This window comes from Chiloscyllium plagiosum, chromosome 21, assembly GCF_004010195.1.
Source record: "Chiloscyllium plagiosum isolate BGI_BamShark_2017 chromosome 21, ASM401019v2, whole genome shotgun sequence".
Taxonomy (NCBI): Eukaryota; Metazoa; Chordata; class Chondrichthyes; order Orectolobiformes; family Hemiscylliidae; genus Chiloscyllium; species Chiloscyllium plagiosum.
This window is the reverse complement of record NC_057730.1, coordinates 1,128,650-1,146,982: the sequence shown is the minus strand read 5'-3', so window position 1 is coordinate 1,146,982 and position 18,333 is coordinate 1,128,650. Positions and strand designations below refer to the sequence as shown.

Below are 18,333 nucleotides of genomic sequence, written 5' to 3'. Positions count from 1 at the left end.
GGGGAAAGATATAAAAGAGATCTACGGGGCAACATTTTCTCACGGTGGTACATGTATGGAATGAGCTGCCAGAGCAAGTGGTGGAGGCTGGTATAATTGCAACATTTTTAAGAGGCATTTGGATGGGTATGTGAATAGGAAGGAAGAGTTTGGAGGGATATGGGCTGGGTACTGGCAGGTGGGACTAGATTGTGTTGGGATATCTGGTCAGCATGGACGGGTTGAACCGAAGGGTCTGTTTCCATGCTGTGCACCTCTATGACTCTGACTGTATGTCTATGTGGGTTTCCTCTGGGTGCTCTTATTTCTACTCCAAGTCCAAAGATGTGCTAGGTGGATTAGCCAGGGCTACGCAGGGTTACAGGGATGGAGATGGGTCTTGGGTGGGATGCTCGTTGGAGAGCCAGCATAGACTGGATCGGTCAAATGGCCTACTTCCATTGTATGGATTCTATTAACAACGAAGTGACCCAAGGTGACCTGCTCTCGATGTCTGTTCCCACACTCGTGAAAAGTCATCAAGATCAGGAAGTGAACAGATTGACTCCACCAATCCAATCTAACATACCTCCAGCCATCCTGAGCTTTACTCAGAACAAGGTGAGATAATTCCATTCCCACATTAACAACCAGCAATTTTTTGAATCAGATTAACATTTGGGATGAAATAATCTGTCTGCTTCCTACATATTGTGACATCTGTTCTTTTTACTTCACTTCATTTTAGAAAGCTTCTTGCTGATCTCCTTACATAATAAAATGCATCCATGGCAACAAATACTTTAGGATGCATCAAAATAAATTATCTAAATGTTATACCACTGGCATCCACAAAGATGTCGAACATGGGTGTGTTTCTATTGCATAGAACATTACTATGCAGTACAGGCCCTTCAGCCCTCAATGTTGTGCTGATCTGTGGAACCAATCTGAGGCCTATCTATTCTATACTATTCCATTTTCATTCAAATGTTTATCCAATGACCATTTTAATGCCCTGAAGTTGGTGAGCCTACTACTGTTCAGGCAGTGCATTCCACACCTCTACTGCTGTCTGAGTAAAGAAACCAACTCTGACATCTGTCCTATATCTATCACCTCGCAATTTATAGCTATGTCCCCTCGTCCTCGCCATCATTATCGGAGGAAAAAGGCTCTCACTGTCCAACCTATCTGACCCTCTGATTATCTTATATCTCAAGTCACCGCTCAACCTTCTCTCCAATGAAAACAGCATCATGTCCCTCAGCCTTTCCTCATAAGATCTTCCCTCCATACCAGGCAGCATCTGAGCAAATCTCCTCTGAACCCTTTCCAATGCTTCTACATCCTTCCTATAATGCTATGACCAGAACTGTACACAATGCTCCAATTTTGGCAGATCAGACTTTTGGACAACTGCAGCATGACTTTGTAGCTCCAAAACTCAATCGCTCTACCAACAAAAGCTAACACATCATACGCCTTCTTAGCCACCTTCTCAACCTGGGTGGCAACTTTGAGGGATTTATGCACCAGGACACTGAGATCTCTCTGCTCATCTTCACTACCAAGAATCTTACCATTAGCCCAGTACTCTTTATTCCTGTTACACTTTGGAAGGAGTATCATCTCACACATTTCAGCATTAAACTCCATTTGCCACCTCTCAGTCCAGCTCTGCAGCTTAGCTATAAGACCATAAGACATAGGAGCGGAAGCAAGGCCATTCGACCCATCGAGTCCACTCCGCCATTCAATCATGGCTGATGGGCATTACAACTCCACTTATCCGCGTCCACCCTCTCCAAGCCATGTATTATCTTGTAAGTTTCTATTAGATCTCCCCTTAATCTTCTAAACTCCAATGAATACAATCCCAGGATCCTCAGCCATTCCTTGTACGTTAGACCTACCATTCCAGGGATCATCCGTGTGAATCTGCGCTGGATACGCTCCAGTGCCAGTATGCCCTTCCTGAGGTGTGGGGACCAAAACTGGACACAGTACTCCAAATGGGGCCTTACCAGAGCTTTATAAAGTCTCAGTAGCACAACAGTGCTTTTATATTCCAACTCTCTTGAGATAATTGACAACATTGCATTCGCTTTCTTAATCACGGACTCAACCTGCATGTTTACCTTTAGAGAATCCTCAACTAGCACTCCCAGATCCCTCTGCACTTTGGCTTTACGAATTTTCTCACCATTTAGAAAGTAATCCATGCTTCTATTCTTTTTCCCAAAGTGTAAGACTTCGCATTTGCTCACATTGAATTCCATCAACCATTTCCTGGACCACTCTTCCAAACTGTAACCGGCATGTGACACTGTAACCTGCAACATCCATCAGCACTATCCACAATTCCATTGACATTGGTGTCATCCTAAAATTTATTTACCCATCCTTCTACGCCTTCATCCAGGTCATTTTATAAAAATGACAAACAGCAGCGACCCCAAAACAGATCTTTGCAGTACACCACTAGTAACTGAACTCCAGGATGAACATTTCCCATCACCACCACCCTTTGTCTTCTTTCAGCTAGCCAATTTCTGATCCAAACCGCTAAATCATCCTCAATCCCATGCCTCCATATTTTGTGCAATAGCCTACCAGGGAGTACCTTATCAAATGTCTTACTGAAATCCATATACACCAGATCAACCATTTTACCCTCTGTCACTTTCTCGAAGAACTCAAGGTTTGTGAGGCACGACCTACCCTTCACAAAACCGTGTTGACTATTCCTAATCAACTTATTCCTCTCTAGATGATTATAAATCCTATCTCTTAGAAACTTTTCCAACACTTGACCAACAATCGAAGTAAGGCTCACTGGTCTATAATTATCAGGGTTGTCTCTATTCCCCTCTTGAACAAGGGGACAACATTTGCTATCCTCCAGTCTTCTGGCAATATTCCTGTAGACAACATAAATATCAAAGCCAAAGGCTCTGCTAACATCACCTCCTTGTGAACCTCAATCCCGTCCAGTCTAATAGCCTGTATCTCAGTGTTCTTCTTGACAACATTGGAAAAAGACAATGTGAATACTGAGGAAAAATATTCATTTAGCACTTCCCCAATCTCCTCTAACTCCACGCAAAACTTCCCACTACTGTTCTTGATTGGCCCTTATTTTTCTCTAGTCATTCTTTTATTCTTGATATACCCAGAGGATCAAGGAAAACCCTAAAGATTTCTATCTGCCAATGACTTCTCATGTCTCCTCCTGGTTCTTCTTAGCTCTCTTTAGGTCTTTCCTGGCTATCCTGTAACTCCCAAGTGCCCTAACTCCCTTCACATCTCATCCTAACATAAGCCACCTTCTTCCTCTTGACAAGCGATTCAACTTTTTTAGTAAACCACGGCTCCCTATCTCAACTACTTCCTCCATGCCTGACCGGTACATACTGATCAAGGACATGCAGTCGCTGTTCCTTGAATAAGCTCCACACTTCAATCCTGCCCATCCCCTGCAGTTTTCTTCCCCATCTGAGTCATTCTAAATCTTGCCTAATCAATTCATAATTTGCCTTTCCTCCATCTATAACTCTTGCCCTGTGTTTTATACGTATCTCTTTCCATCATTAAAGTAAACAACTGAATTTTGGTCACTGTCACAAGTGCTCACCAACTCCAAATCTAACACCTGGCCTGTTTCATTCTGTGCTGCTCAGTGCAATAGAATACAATAAATACATCCACACTGGAATGTCAGCCTATGTCAATGATATTTCCTCATCATCCTTTTCAGATATGATATGCCACTCCTCTGGACCAAATGAGACTTGAACCTGGGTCACCTGTCCAGGAAGTAGGGTCAACCAGGATTATATACTCCAGTCTCCAGAGCAGGATTTGAATCCATACTCTTCTAGTTAAGAGACAACCTTGCCACTTACTGAGATGATTACCACATTTTACATGGTGATGATCACCTTCAGCAGTGAAACATGAGAATGCTATATGTTGGAACATATTCAAATGTTAAGCAGAGCCGAGTTCATTCATTCCACTTTTATAAAATGAAGAGGCAAATATTGATGCTTCGAGTAATGTTTTTGCTTTGATCATGCTGATCGAAATGGACAACCCCAACACCTAAAAATGTGAAGGAGCCTTTTGATTTAAATTTCTGTGAGAAGAGCATACAAGTCCCTGAGATGAATACAAACATTAGAATAGAAATAAAGTTCCTCATCAGAAGATTCAGTAACCATTAAACAATGTTATGACCCATTTATCAAATCATTGTCTAAACTTGAGATTTCCAAGTGTTACTGCAGCATGAAGATAGTGAGGACTGCAGATGCTAGTAGGTCAGAGTCGATAAAATGTGGAGGTGGGAAAAAGCACAGCAGGTCAAGCAGCATCCCTGAAACAGCAGAGTTGATGTTTTGGGTCAGACCCTTCTTCAGGCCTTAGGAGGGGAATGGGGAAGGGGGCTGAGAAATGAAGAGGGAGGGGGGTGTGAGGCTGGGGGAAAGGGAATTGGGATGGCGATAGGGTGGATGCAGGTAGGACGTAATTATGATTAGTCAGTGTGAAGGGTGGGGCAGTTAGGTGGGAAGGAAGATAGATAGGTTGGCTCAGGTCAAAAGGGCAGGGTGGAGAGGGAGGGCATGATCTGGGATGCGGTTGGACATGGGGAGATTTGGAAGCTTGTGAATTCTATGTTGAGGCCATAAGGTTGTTAGCTTCTGAGGCAGTAGATGAGGTGTTCTTCCTGCCAGTTTGGAGGAAGCCAAGAATAGGTATGTTGTTGGAGTTCGTGAGGCAGAGTTGAAATGGCTGTCAATCAAAAGGTGGGATTGATTGGAAAGGCGGTCCACAAATGTTCCCTGAACTGGTGTGCGAGTTTGTGCTCAGCCTCTCCGACATAGAGGAGACTGCAACGGATGCAGTACTAATCAGGTTAGAGGAAATGCAGGTGAATCTGCTGGACCTGGAATAATTCTTTGCGGCTTTGGACAGAAATAAGAGGTGAGCTGTGGCAGTGGGGTAGCACCTCCTGCAGCTGCAGGGAAAGGTACCATGTGTGGGGGAGAGGTTGGTGGACATTGTGGACCTAATGAGAGAGTTGCAGAGGGAACGGTTCCTGCGGAAAGCAGACAAGGACGAGGAAAAAATATCTCTTTGGGGTCAGACTGTAGATGGTGAAATGGCACAGGATGATCTACTCATAGAACATAGAACATAGAACATAGAACAATACAGCACAGAACAGGCCCTTCGGCCCACGATGTTGTGCCGAACATTTGTCCTAGCTTAAGTACCTATCCATGTACCTATCCAATTGCCGCTTAAAGGTCACCAATGATTCTGACTCTGCCACTCCCACAGGCAGCGCATTCCATGTCCCCACCACTCTCTGGGTAAAGAACCGACCCCTGACATCACATTGTGGGCGGCACAGTGGCACAGTGGTTAGCACTGCTGCCTCACAGCGCCAGAGACCCGGGTTCAATTCCCGACTCAGGCGACTGACTGTGTGGAGTTTGCACATTCTCCCCGTTTGTGCGTGGGTTTCCTCCGGGTGCTCCGGTGTCCTCCCACAGTCCAAAAATGTGCAGGTCAGGTGAATTGGCTATGCTAAATTGCCCGAAGTATTAGGTAAAAGGGGTAAATGTAGGGGAATGGTGGGTTGCGCTTCGGTGGGTCGGTGTGGACTTGTTGGAACGAAGGGCCTGTTTCCACACTGTAAGTAATCTAATCTAATCTGATCACCCTTCACCTTAAGTTTATGTCCCCTTGTAACACTCTGTTGTACCCGGGGAAAAAGTCTCTGTGATCATCTTATAAACCTCTATCAAGTCACCCCTCATCCTTCACCTTTCCAATGAGAAAAGGCCAGAATCAATCTAGTGAATCTCCTCTGCATCCCCTCCAGTGCCAGTACATCATTTCATAGAATATGTACAGTGTGGAAACATGCCATTCAGTCCAATGAGTCCACACCACTCATTAAAAGAGCAGCCCTTCCCCTCCATACTACTACCCTGCATTTCCCATGGCTAAACCATGTAGCTTGCACATCCCTGTACACTATGGGGCAATTTAGCATAGCCAATCCACCTCATCTGCACATTTTTGAACTGTGGGAGGAAACCAGGGCATCCAGAGGAAACTTGCACAAGCATGAGGAGAATATGCAAATTCTCACACAGACAGTCACCCAAAACTGGAATTGAACACTGCTCCCTGGCGCTGTGTGCTATCCTCAAGGAAACCACAACTGTACACCGTACACCAGGTATGACCACATCAGGTATGACCACACCAGTGCCCTATGCAGCATAACTTCCCTAATTTTTAACTCCATCCCATTGGCACTGAATGACCATATTCTATTTGCCTTCTTAGTCACATGTTTCACCTGCAAACCAACTATTTGTGATTCATGCACATGGTCACTCTGTACAGTAGCATGCTGCAATTTGTTTACCATTTTAAATTACAGTCCATTTTGCTGTTATTTCTAACAAAATGGTAGCAACAGGAGAGTCAGCAGGAGAGTTCCTTGCCCATGTTTGACCAGATGCCATCAGACTTCCTGGACTGTAGAATCAATGTTGACAATTCCAAGGGCAACTCCCTCCCAAGTTTATATGACTGTTTCCATTTCTGCTGGGTCTGCCCTGCTGGTGGGACAGGACTTACCTGGGAGTGTGATGGTGGTGTTGGCAGTAAGGTAAAATTCCATGAGTATGACCATGTCAGATGTTGTTAGAATAGTGCATGAGACAGATCTCCCAACTTTGGCACAAGCATCCTGTCTTTCATATTGAAGAGTCTCCAGGGCTGTTTTTGTCCTCCTTTTCAATGCTGAGGGCATTGGCAAATGGTATGTCCAGTTTCATTCTTTATTTGTTTTCCTCTAGCTGCTTGACACATCAAAATGGCTTGCTAGCCCATTTCAGAAGGCCATTAAGAGTTAACCACCTCGTTGTGGGTCTGGAGTCTCATGTAGCCAGAGCAGGTGGGGCCAACAGATTTTCTTCCTGACTGTAGTTCAGTGAATAAGATTTGATTTTTAAAACAATTGGTAGCAGTTACAGGGTTGCTATTGCATTGGCTTTTAATTCCAGTCTAATTCATTGAATTTAAATTCCCCTTGCTGCTGCTGTGCCTGAGAGCAATCGCCTGAGATTCTGGATCAGTTGTAAAGTGCTTCCCAAGATCATGTGCATTTCTACAGTAAAGAAACAAGCCCTTTGGTCCAAGAAGTCCACATCAATGAGTAACCCACCCAGACCCATTCCCCCACCCTATATTTGCCACTGACTAATGCACATGACACTAAGGGCAATTTACATGGCCAATTCATCTGACCTGCACATCTTTGGACTGTGGGAGAAAACCAGAGCAAACCCACGCAAACATGGGGATAATGCACAAACTCAACACAGACCCTCATCTGAGGCAGGGGTTGAACCTGGGTCCCTGGTGCTGTGAGGCAGCAGTGCTACCCACTGAGCCACTGTGCTGCGCTATCTCCTGCTACCATCTCTCCTCCACCAACTTGCTCACTACTAAGTCCTGGCTGGTCCTCATCATGCAGATGCCACTGATATCCCGTGGTACTGCACTAGCTCAAATTTTAATCCACTGCTGCCATGGGTTTGCTTTGGTGCAGCCATTGCCAATGCTGCAGGGTCTTGTGCTGGGCTCAAACATGGCTTTGCCACTGCCTCCTTGAATCTGTATTGGATACAGATGCTGAAGGTTGGCAGCGGAGGAAACTGGCATTAGAGATGGGGAGGTTGTAAAAATCAAGGTAATGATCCCTGAATCAAGCAGTCGTCATCTCCCTTTAATCACTGCATTTCCCCAAGACCTGAAAAACTGATTGGCCTGGGTTACGTTTAAATATGAGGCAAACAGGGTAGATTGGATCTCTAAATACAGGATGGTCTACACCTGAACCAGAGGGGTACCTATATCCTGGGGAGGGAGATTTGCTGATGCTCTTGGAGAGGGTTTAAACTAATTCAGCAGGGGAATGGGAAGCTGAATTGTAGTTTGTGTCCAGAGTTTGAGAGTAGTGAGGTCAGAAATATGGTTTCAAGGTCACAAGAATACACTGGCAAGCAGGAAGGTGGTTTTAAATGTGTCTACTTCAATGCCAGAAGCATCCGGAATAAGGTGGGTGAACTTGCAGCATGGGTTGGTAGTCTGGGACTTCAATGTTGTGGCTCTTTTGGAGACATAGATCCAGCAGGGACAGGAATGGTTGTTGCAGGTTCCAGGGTTTAGATGTTTCAGTCAGATCAGGGAAGGTAGTAAGAGGGGTAGGTGTGGCATTGTTAGTCAAGGACAGTTTTATGGTGGAAGAAAGGACGTTTGAGAACTCATCTACTGAGGTAGTATGGGCTGAGGTTAGAAACAGGAATGGAGGGGTCAGCCTGTTGCGAGTTTACTGTAGGCCTCCGAATAGTTCCAGAGATGTAGTGGAAAGGGTAGCAAAGATGATTCTGGATAGGAGCGGGAGTAACAGGATAGTTGTTATGGGGGACTTTAACTTTCCAAATATTGACTGGAAATACTATAATGGAGTACTTTAGATGGGTCAATTTTTGTCCAATGTGTGCAAGAGGGGTTCCTGACACAGTATGTAGATAGGCCACATTGGTTTTGGTACTGTGAAATGAACCAGGCCAGGTATTAGATTTGGAGTTGGTGAACACTTTGATAGTGACCACAATTTTGATTATGTTTACTTTAGCGATGGAAATGGATAGTTATATACTGCAGGAAAGAGTTACAGATGGGGGAAAGGCAATTGTGTTGCAATTAGTAAAGGTTTAGGATGCATAGGATAGGGAAGGTAACTTCAGGGGATGGGCACAATTGAAGTATGCAGCTTATTCAAGGAACAGCTACTGCATATTCTTGATACGTATTTGCCTGCCCGGCAGTGAGAAAGTGGTCAAGCAAGGGACCTGTAGTTTACTAAAGAAGTTGAATCGATTGTGAAGAGGAAGAAGAAGGCTTATGTTAGAATGAGATGCGAAGGCTCAGTTAGGATGCTTTAGAGTTACAAGTTAGCCAGGAAAGACCTAAAAGAGAGTTTAAGAAGAGCCAGGAAGGGACGTGAGAAGTCGTTGGCGATAAGATCAAGGAAAACCCTAAGGCTTTCTGTTGGTATATCAGGAATAAATGAATGACTAGAGAAAGATTAGGGCCAATAAAGGACAGAGTTTGAGGAGCTTGGTGTAGTGCCAAATGAATATTCAGTATTCACACTGGAAAAAGATGATGTTGTCCAGCAGAATACTGAGATACAGGCGAATAGACCGGATGGGTTTGAGGTCCACATGGAGATGGTGTTTGGAGAGTGTGTGTGTGTGTGTGTTATATATATAAAAAGTCCCCTGGGCCGGATGGGATTTATCCTAAGATTCTCTGGGAAACCAAGCAGGAGATTGCTAAGGCTTTGGCTTTGATCTTTATGCCATCGGTTTCTATAGGAATAGTGCCAGAAGACTGGAGGATAGCAAATGTTGTCCCCTTGTTCAAGAAGGGGAGTAGAGACAACTCTTTTGATTATAGACCAGTGAGCCTTACTTTGGTAGTGGAGAAAGTGTTGGAAAAGGTTCTAAGAGGCAGGTTTTATAATCATCTAGAAAGGAATAATTTGATTATGGATAGTCAACATGGATTTGTGAAGGATAGGTCATGCATCACAAACCTTAGAGTTCTTTGAGAAGGTGACCAAACTGATGGATGAGGGTAAAGCGGTTGTGGTATATATGGATTTCAGGAAGGCATTTGATAAGGTATTGTAGGGTATTGTACAAAATACGGAGGCATGGAACTGAGGGTGATTTAATGGTTTGGATCAGAAATTGGCTAGCTGAAAGAAGACAGGGTGGTGGTTGATGGGAAATGTTAATCCTGGAGTTCAGTTACTAGTGGTGTACTGCAAGGAGCTGTTTTGGGGTCACTGCTGTTTGTCATTTTCATAAATGACTTGGATGAGGGTGTAGAAGGATGGGTTAGTAAATTGGCAGATGACACTAAGGTCAGTGGAGTTGTGGATAGTGCAGAAGGATGTTGCAGGTTACAGAGGGACATAGATAAGCTGTAGAGCTGGGCTGAGAGATGGCAATTGTGAGGTGATTCACTTTGGAAGGAGTAACAGGAGTAAAGAGTACTGGGCTAATGGTAAGATTCTTGGGAGTGTAGATTAGCAGAGAGCTCTTGGTGTCGCTGTGCAGAGATCCCTGAAAGTTGCCAACCAGGTTGATAGGGTTGTTAAGGAGGCATATGGTGTGTTAGCTTTTATTGGGTTGAGTTGCAGAGCCATGAGGTCATCTTGCAGCTGTACAAAACTCTGGTGTGGCTGCACTTGGAGTATTGTGTACAGTTCTGGTCACCACATTTTTTTGGAAGGGTGTGGAAGCATTGGAAAGGGTTCAGAGGAGATTTACTCAGATGTTGCCTGGCATGGAGGAAAGGTGTTATGAGAAAAGGCTGAGGGACTTGCTGTTTTCATTAGAGAGAGGAAGGGTGAGAGGTGACTTGAGGGAAGTGAGGATTGCAGATGCTGGATATCAGTCGAGAGTATAGTGCCAGCAAAGCACAGCAGGTCAGGCAGCATCCGAGGAGCAGGGGAATCGATGTTTTGGGCATAAGCCGTTAATCAGAAATGAACTTGCTGTGCTTTTCCAGCACTACACTTTCGACAGGTGACTTAATTGAGACATATAAGATAACCAGAGGGTTAGATAGGGTGGACAGTGAGAGCCTTCTTCCTTGAATTGTGAAGGCAAGCATGAGGGGACATAGCTTTAAATTGCTGGGTGATAGATATATGACAGATGTCAGGGCAGTTTCTTTACTCGGAGAGTGGTAGAGACGTGGAAAACATTTCCTGCAACAGTAGTAGACTCTCCAACTTTAAGGGCATTTAAATGGTCATTGAATAAACATATGGATGAAAATGGAATAGTGTAGGTTAGATGGGCTTCAGATTGGTTTCACAGGTCGGTGCAACATCGAGGGCCGAAGGGCCTGTACTGCACTGTAATGTTCTGTGTTCTATGTTCTATGAAATTGGCAAGCTGTCTCTCAGCAAAAAGGAACATGACCTGGCATTGTGTAAACAAAGTGTGGGGTAAATAATTCAATTGTGCATTCTCCATGGCAGCACCTTAATCAATCAGGGTTGACTTGTATCCAGTCAACCTACTTTACTCATTGTTGCTCCCTTTGAAATCTGGCATTTTTTGTTACTGTCCTGATGAATGCAAGAAACAAATTTCAACAGTATGTCTTGTTTTGCAGAAAAGTAAAAAACAAAGAATGTTGAAGCAACCTAGGCAATGTGAGAATAGATGTTTTAAAAAAAATAGGAAAGTGGTTGCTGAAGTGGAAAAGGTTAGAATATTGCATTCAACTCTCGTCACCACATTACAGGAAGGAAGAGACGGCTGTGGAGAGGGTGCAGAAGAGGTTTACCAGGATGCTGACTGGATTAAAGGGTATGAGCAATGAAGAGAGGCTAGAAAAACTCTGGTTGTTTTCTGTAGAGTGGCCAAAGCTGAGGGTAGATTTAAGAATGTCTATAAAGTTATGAGATGCATAGATAGGGTTACATACGAACATCAGAAACAAGAACAGGCCATCACTTGGAGCCTGCTCTGCCATTTAATAAGATCATGGCTGACCTTTACGTGGACTCAGCTCCACTTACCCACCCTCTCACCATAACCCTTAATTCATAGAATCATAGAATCCCTTCAGTGTAGGAACAGGCCATTTGGCCCAACAAGTCCACACCAAGCCTCTGAAGAATAACCCACCCAGACCCATTCCCCCTCTCCTATTACTCTACCCTGACTAATGCACCTAACTTACACATTCCTGAACACTACGGGCAATTCAGCTTGGCAAACTCACCTGACCTGCACATCTTTGGACTGTGGGAGGAAACTGGAGCACCCGGAGGAAACCCATGCAAACATGGGAGAACGTGCAAACTCCACACACAGTTGCCTGAGGCTGGAATCGAACCTGGGTCCCTGACATTGTGAGGCAGCAGTACTAATCACTGAGCCAACATGTCACCCTTTACTGTTCAAAAAATTATCTTAGCTTTAAAAACATTCAATGAGGAAGCCTCAACTACTTCACTGCACATGAAATTCCACTGCTTCACAACATTTAAATTCAGTTCTAAATCTGCTCCCCCTAATTTTGAGGCTATGCCCTCTTGTCCTAGTTTCACCAGCCAGTGGAAACATCCTTTCTACTTCTATCTTCTCTATTCCCTTCATAATTTTATATGTTTCTATAACACCCTCTGTCATTCTTATAAATTCCAATGTAAATAAGCCAAGTCCACTCAGTTTCTCCTCATAAACCAACCCTCTCAACTATAGAATCAACCTAGCGAACCTTCTCTGCATTCCCTCTAGTGCTAGTATATCCTTTCTCAAGTAAGGGAACCCCAGGTGTGGCCTCACCAGCACCCTGACAGTCAAAATCAGTCTAACAACTTGACAATAGGAGCACAGCAGGCGGGATAAGGCACAGATAGCAAGTATGCAGAGAAAATCTCTTTAAATTGTACAAATAAGACATTTTAATTTCAAATAAATATATTTGTTCCTGATGTAGAATCAGTTAGCCAGAGTTTGTTACGAGCAAAAGATCCAATGATGTATGGTGTAGCAAGTTTTCAGGCTTGTGGAAAGCATGCGCTTGCTTCTTGTTAAGGACGGTCATTATATTAAGTGATACATTCAGTCCCAGTGTCTGTTATTCATATATATGTGCATCTAGCAGCAACAATCTTGCTCTCTGATGATTCTTTGCCACTAGTTCTAGCTGGCTTCCACTTTTAGGAGGAAAGCTGACAAATATTGTTTTGCTGAAGCTACACAGAGCCATCTGCTGGAAGCTTTTTACATGATCCTGGGAAAAAGCTCTTTAATTTTCATTCTTCATCCATTCCACCTCATGGAAAGGAGGGCCGTCATCTCCTTTCAGTGTCTTTCCTATGCAGTGCATCTGGATTTTAACAAATCAATGGTCTGGAAACTTAATTCACATCCTCCCTCAGTTAACATCACTCCTTCATGTTCCATGTCACTATCAAAATATTGTCAGCTTGAAATAAACAATGAATCAAATAAACAAAGCAACGTTAAAAATAATGAGATTGATACTGCAGAAAAAGTCCAATACTCTCATCTGAAAAAAGATGATGTTGTCCAGCAGAATACTGAGATACAGGCTAATAGACCGGATGGGTTTGAGGTCCACATGGAGGTGGTGTTTGGAGAGTGTGTGTGTGTGTGTGTATATATATAAAAAAAGTCCCCTGGGCCGGATGGGATTTATCCTAAGATTCTCTGGGAAGCCAAGCAGGAGATTGCTAAGGCTTTGGCTTTGATCTTTATGCCATTGGTTTCTATAGGAATAGTGCCAGAAGACTGGAGGATAGCAAATGTCCCCTTGTTCAAGAAGGGGAGTAGAGACAACTCTTTTGATTATAGACCAGTGAGCCTTACTTCGGTTGTGGAGAAAGTGTTGGAAAAGGTTCTAAGAGGCAGGTTTTATAATCATCTAGAAAGGAATAATTTGATTATGGATAGTCAACATGGATTTGTGAAGGATAGGTCATGCATCACAGTTCTTTGAGAAGGTGACCAAACAGACGGATGAGGGTAAAGCAGTTGTGGTATATATGGATTTCAGGATGGATTTGATAAGGTATTGTACAAAATACGGAGGCATGGAACTGAGGGTGATTTAATGGTTTGAATCAGAAATTGGCTAGCTGAAAGAAGACAGGGTGGTGGTTGATGGGAAATGTTAATCCTGGAGTTCAGTTACTAGTGGTGTACTGCAAGGAGCTGTTTTGGGGTCACTGCTGTTTGTCATTTTCATAAATGACTTGGATGAGGGTGTAGAAGGAGGGTGTAGATTACATTAAGTAACTTACTTCAGACTTGTTACTTAATGTAATCTAGCCCGAATCCTTGTTTTAAGATTACAAATTAAAAATGCACACTTTTTCAAAAAGCATATAATGTGAACTTTAAATTCAACAACAAATCTTTTGCTGAGGAAAAAAACATCCTTTTAATAAATGCCATTTCCCCAAGTAGAGGAAATATATAAATACTGTGGGTTTAGAAAGTTCACTGAAAGTTATTCATAAAACAGTGTTAAATGTGTGACCATTAGTTAAATATCCAAACTATTGTCTAGTTTTCACAACAAGAGAATGCACCTTAGGCTAAATATCCAGAAGATTACACAACACCAGGTTGCAGGCCAGGAGCAGCACTCCGAAAGCTAGGGCTTCCAAATAATGGACTATAACCTGGTGTTGTGTGATTTTTAACTTTGTCCATCCCAGTCCAACACTGGCTCCTCTACATCATATCTAGAAGATGAGGACCCTCTGATAATCTGCTCCCATTGCATGTTCCCAACTCCTGTCCAGTGGCTTGCTGCAGATCTTGACAATGTCAATCTATTCCCATTCCTTTGAAGCCTCCTCATGGGGAGGGCAGACATTGTCGATGAAATTCAACATCACACTTGTGTGCCAGCACAACCGTTGACCATTTTAGGTTTACAATGTTTGATGACAAAGAGCTCAAACCACATATGGTCTTCAGGGCAGAGTTATGTCCATCCTGCATGCACTAGAGCCATGGACAATGTACAGCAGACACCTCACACCCCTTGAGAAATTTCACCAGCAATGCCTCCATAATATCGACTGGCAGGATTGGTGCTCCAGTATCAGTGTCTCTCCCAAACCAACATGCCCAGTCTTGGGCACAGTTTACTGCCAGTCAGCTGTGTTGCATGAGTCACATTGTTCATATACCTGATATAAATCATAGCAAGAAATTATGAGGAGGGTACAGGAAATACATCATAGTCCTCTTTAAAGGCTCCCTGAAAAAATGTATGATTCGTACTGACTTGTAGGTATCACTAGATCACATCAGTCCAAACTGGAGAAGTATTTGTGGAAGTGCCAGTGTCTTTGACAGGCCCAGGTGAAGGCCAAGTGTAAACAGTGAAACAAATGTATGAACATCTGAGTACTACACCCATCCTAAACTCTGCAAACACCATCTGTCCCACCTGAGGCAGATTGTGTGCATGGATCCAATGTTAAACTGTTCAGTTATGTCCGAATGCACAACTCTGGAGTGGAAAAAAAGTCAATTTCAGTCACAAGCAACTGCCTAAGAAGATTAACACTTGTAGTGAAGTAGGTGGTGTGGCCCTGCATAATTAGTACTATCAAGTTTGATCTTCAGAGTTTCACAAAGAAATATTGCAGTACCCTCCATAACAAGAAATTACTGCATGGTTTGTGAGATAATGCACAGCAACAAGCATCTATATAATAAAAAAAATAGTGGAAATACTTGGCATGTTGGATATCATCTGTGGAAAGATAGAGTGCTGCCTGACTGGCTGTGCTTTTCCAGCACCACACCTTTTGACAACGTGGGCAATGGGCTGGTAGAAGTTTTTTCTGAGAAATAGAAGTCAACACAACTACACTCAATATACCTACACCAGTTACTTTGATTAAATTCAAATTTGTCAAAAATGTGTTCAACTTGCAGACAAATACCAATCAAAATAAACAAAAGCAAGGTTCCTGAAGGACAAAGTTAAAATGCTGAGTGACACAATGCCAAATGTCACATACTTGGAAAATTTGATCTTGTTTCCTGGTTTGTCCTGAGTTACAAGACATCAGCCAAGGAGACCGCAGGCACTGTAAATTGGGAACGAGTGTCTTAGTGCCTTATTCTCGTTCCCTTTTAGGAATCTATCCTGGTGGCTGTTGTGAGCACCAAAATATGTAACAACTGAAAGACAAAGACATAAATCAGATTTCTCACTCCTATGATTTGCTTGACTCTGAAAGCTTATAAAACAAAAAGTGGAACTATTCAGGCCATTACAGCAATTCTTTCCAAGTACAATCCATTCATTTGTATCAGTTTTCCTCACCGATTCTCTCTCCTCTTAAACATAGTCTCAAGCAGGTGCAACGAGTACCCTGCAACACTACCTTTCCAAACTATCATAGATTCATTAAGGTCAAAAAAGGCCTATTGGCCCATTGAGTCAGAAGTACTACTAAAGGCGTGCTTATCCCAATTTCCTGTGCTTTTATTCATTTGAGAGTCTCTGCCTATCCATCTGTTACTCTTGTAAGAGTGTCTGCCTAGCCAACTATTACTCATGTGAGGGTCTCTGCCTACCCAACTATTATTCTTGTAAGGGCTTCCACCATTCAATTATTACTCTTGTAAGAGTCTCTGCTTGTAGTTATTAGCTAGAATAACGTTACACCCAGATTAATCACAGAATCAACAGTAAGCATTTGTTTCTCAGAAGATGGTTATGATGAGTTTATAACACATTAGAATGTTTTGAATAAATGTGCTGTCTTTACAAAGCAAAAATGAACCTTTGATTCTGCATGATGTAAGAATTTACTAATAATGTTTAATTTAAAAAATGTTGAATATAAGGAATTAGCCATTGTCCACAAAGAACCATAGGCATCTCTCTCCATTGGAAATGTAATCTATTTTACCTTTAGTAAGGAAAAAGCAGTGAACTAATTATATTCTTGCAAGTATGGATGCTGCAGCTGGTTAGACTGAAAGAAGCTGCTTGTTTAAGTAATCCACAGTTCAAAACAGTTGAGAACTAATACCTAAGAGTTAGACCATTTTTTAGAACATTATATCGCAGTACAGGCCCTTCGGCCCTCGTTGCCCAGGGACTGAGCAGCAAACCACACCTCTGTATTCAAGCTGAGCTCAACTATTTTCTCAGCAGTTGGTTTTATTTTCCCAACATGCAACCTTCCTAGTATGCACTGTTGACATGAATCCAATCCATGTGATCAATGGCAAGACCAAGTGAGTCTCATGTGAGAAAGAGTATTGCAAAGCAAAATTAACCAAAACTCCAGGGCAACTGCTTATACTTGATTATTTATGTCAGGGTTTGTTGGCGTGTCATTGCCATGGTCCCAACATTCAGGGATCATGTTTCACCCTGCACTACACGATCTCTGTACTTATCCTGTTAGCCTCCGATTCCCTTCTTGTCGCCAAACTCCTCAGGTTAACCCTAGCTCTGACTCCAGCCTCAAGCTCTGCTTCAGGCTTATTTGGTTTGGCAGGTATGGATCAACAAGTTGGACCCAGGTACCTCCATGAAGTTTCAGGACATTTTCAATTATTAGAGTGGTGCTGGAAAAGCACAGCAGGTCCAGGCAGCATCGGGGGCGCAGGAAAATCGACGTTTCGAGCAGGAACCTTCAATCAAGCTCCTGATGAAGGGCTCCTGCCCGAAACGTCGATTTTCCTGCTCCTCCGATGCTGCCTCACCTACTGTACTTTTCCAGCACCCACAATAATCTTGATTCTGATCTCCAGCATCTGCAGTCCTTACATTCGCCCATCTTTCAATGATGAGCTGAAAATGTGTTGCTGGAAAAGCGCAGCAGGTCAGGCAGCATCCAAGGAACAGGAGAATCGACGTTTCGGGCATAAGCCCTTCTTCAAGAAACTTTCAATGAAGGGTGCTTTTTCTGACTTTGGCGAGGTGGGGATGTTGTGATTTTTTTAACCTATTTTTCTATTTAACCTCTTCAAAGATATTATTATACACCTTTAGAGCAAGTGGGACTCGAAAACGAACGTCCCTGGTAGTGTCTCTACCACTGAGCCACAAGAGGGCCCTGGAGGAGATATTTTAGCAATAACGCTGAGATGCCACTTTAATCAGCACCACGAACTGTTTCTGAACCCACCGTGAGCTGGTGACAAATCCTCGAATCTCCTTCCAACTCCTTCATGACTCTGGAGATACTGTTGTCCAAGATTTCCAGCTGGCCTCTTCCATTCCTTCGTCCCCCAAGACTGCAATTCTAGGACGATCCCCTGTTGGCTGTGAAGTCTGAAACGCTGTGTCCCGTTCGACGTTAGTTTGCGTTAGCAGAAATCCCTACATGTCTCGAAAATACACGGCGACGCAGACCAATGAAACAGGCAGCTGCTGCAAAAAAAAACCTTCAGAAAAAACAAATAAGCTAAAACTTGTGAGGGAGTCAGTTCTTCAGTAACAGCCGGAGCCTTAGCAATAGCTACCCAGGAAACAGAGGTAACAGTCAATGTTTGTACGGAAGGAGGAGCCACAAGTTAGAGAATACAGGTGACTACTGAGCATAAGCAAGGCAGAGCATTTATGAAGATGCGGGAGAGCGCAGTGAAAGCAAACGGACTACCCAGCAGCATGTCTGCACCCAGACCCCCAATAGCTGCTGACAGGTAG

At 43.3% G+C, this 18,333-nt stretch overlaps 1 protein-coding gene across 1 annotated transcript in view; it reads right to left on the bottom strand.

Annotated features, from left to right (window-relative positions):
* si:dkey-26i13.8 (kinesin-like protein KIF19) overlaps positions 1-18,260 on the bottom strand; it is a 207,935-nt gene extending 189,675 nt beyond the window's left edge. Inside the window, exon 1 of the mRNA XM_043711105.1 lies at positions 17,813-18,260. Coding sequence (XP_043567040.1) covers positions 17,813-17,857 — 45 coding nt within the window. The 5' untranslated portion in view covers positions 17,858-18,260. The remainder of the gene's footprint in view (positions 1-17,812) is intronic.
* Positions 18,261-18,333: the final 73 nt, after the last annotated feature.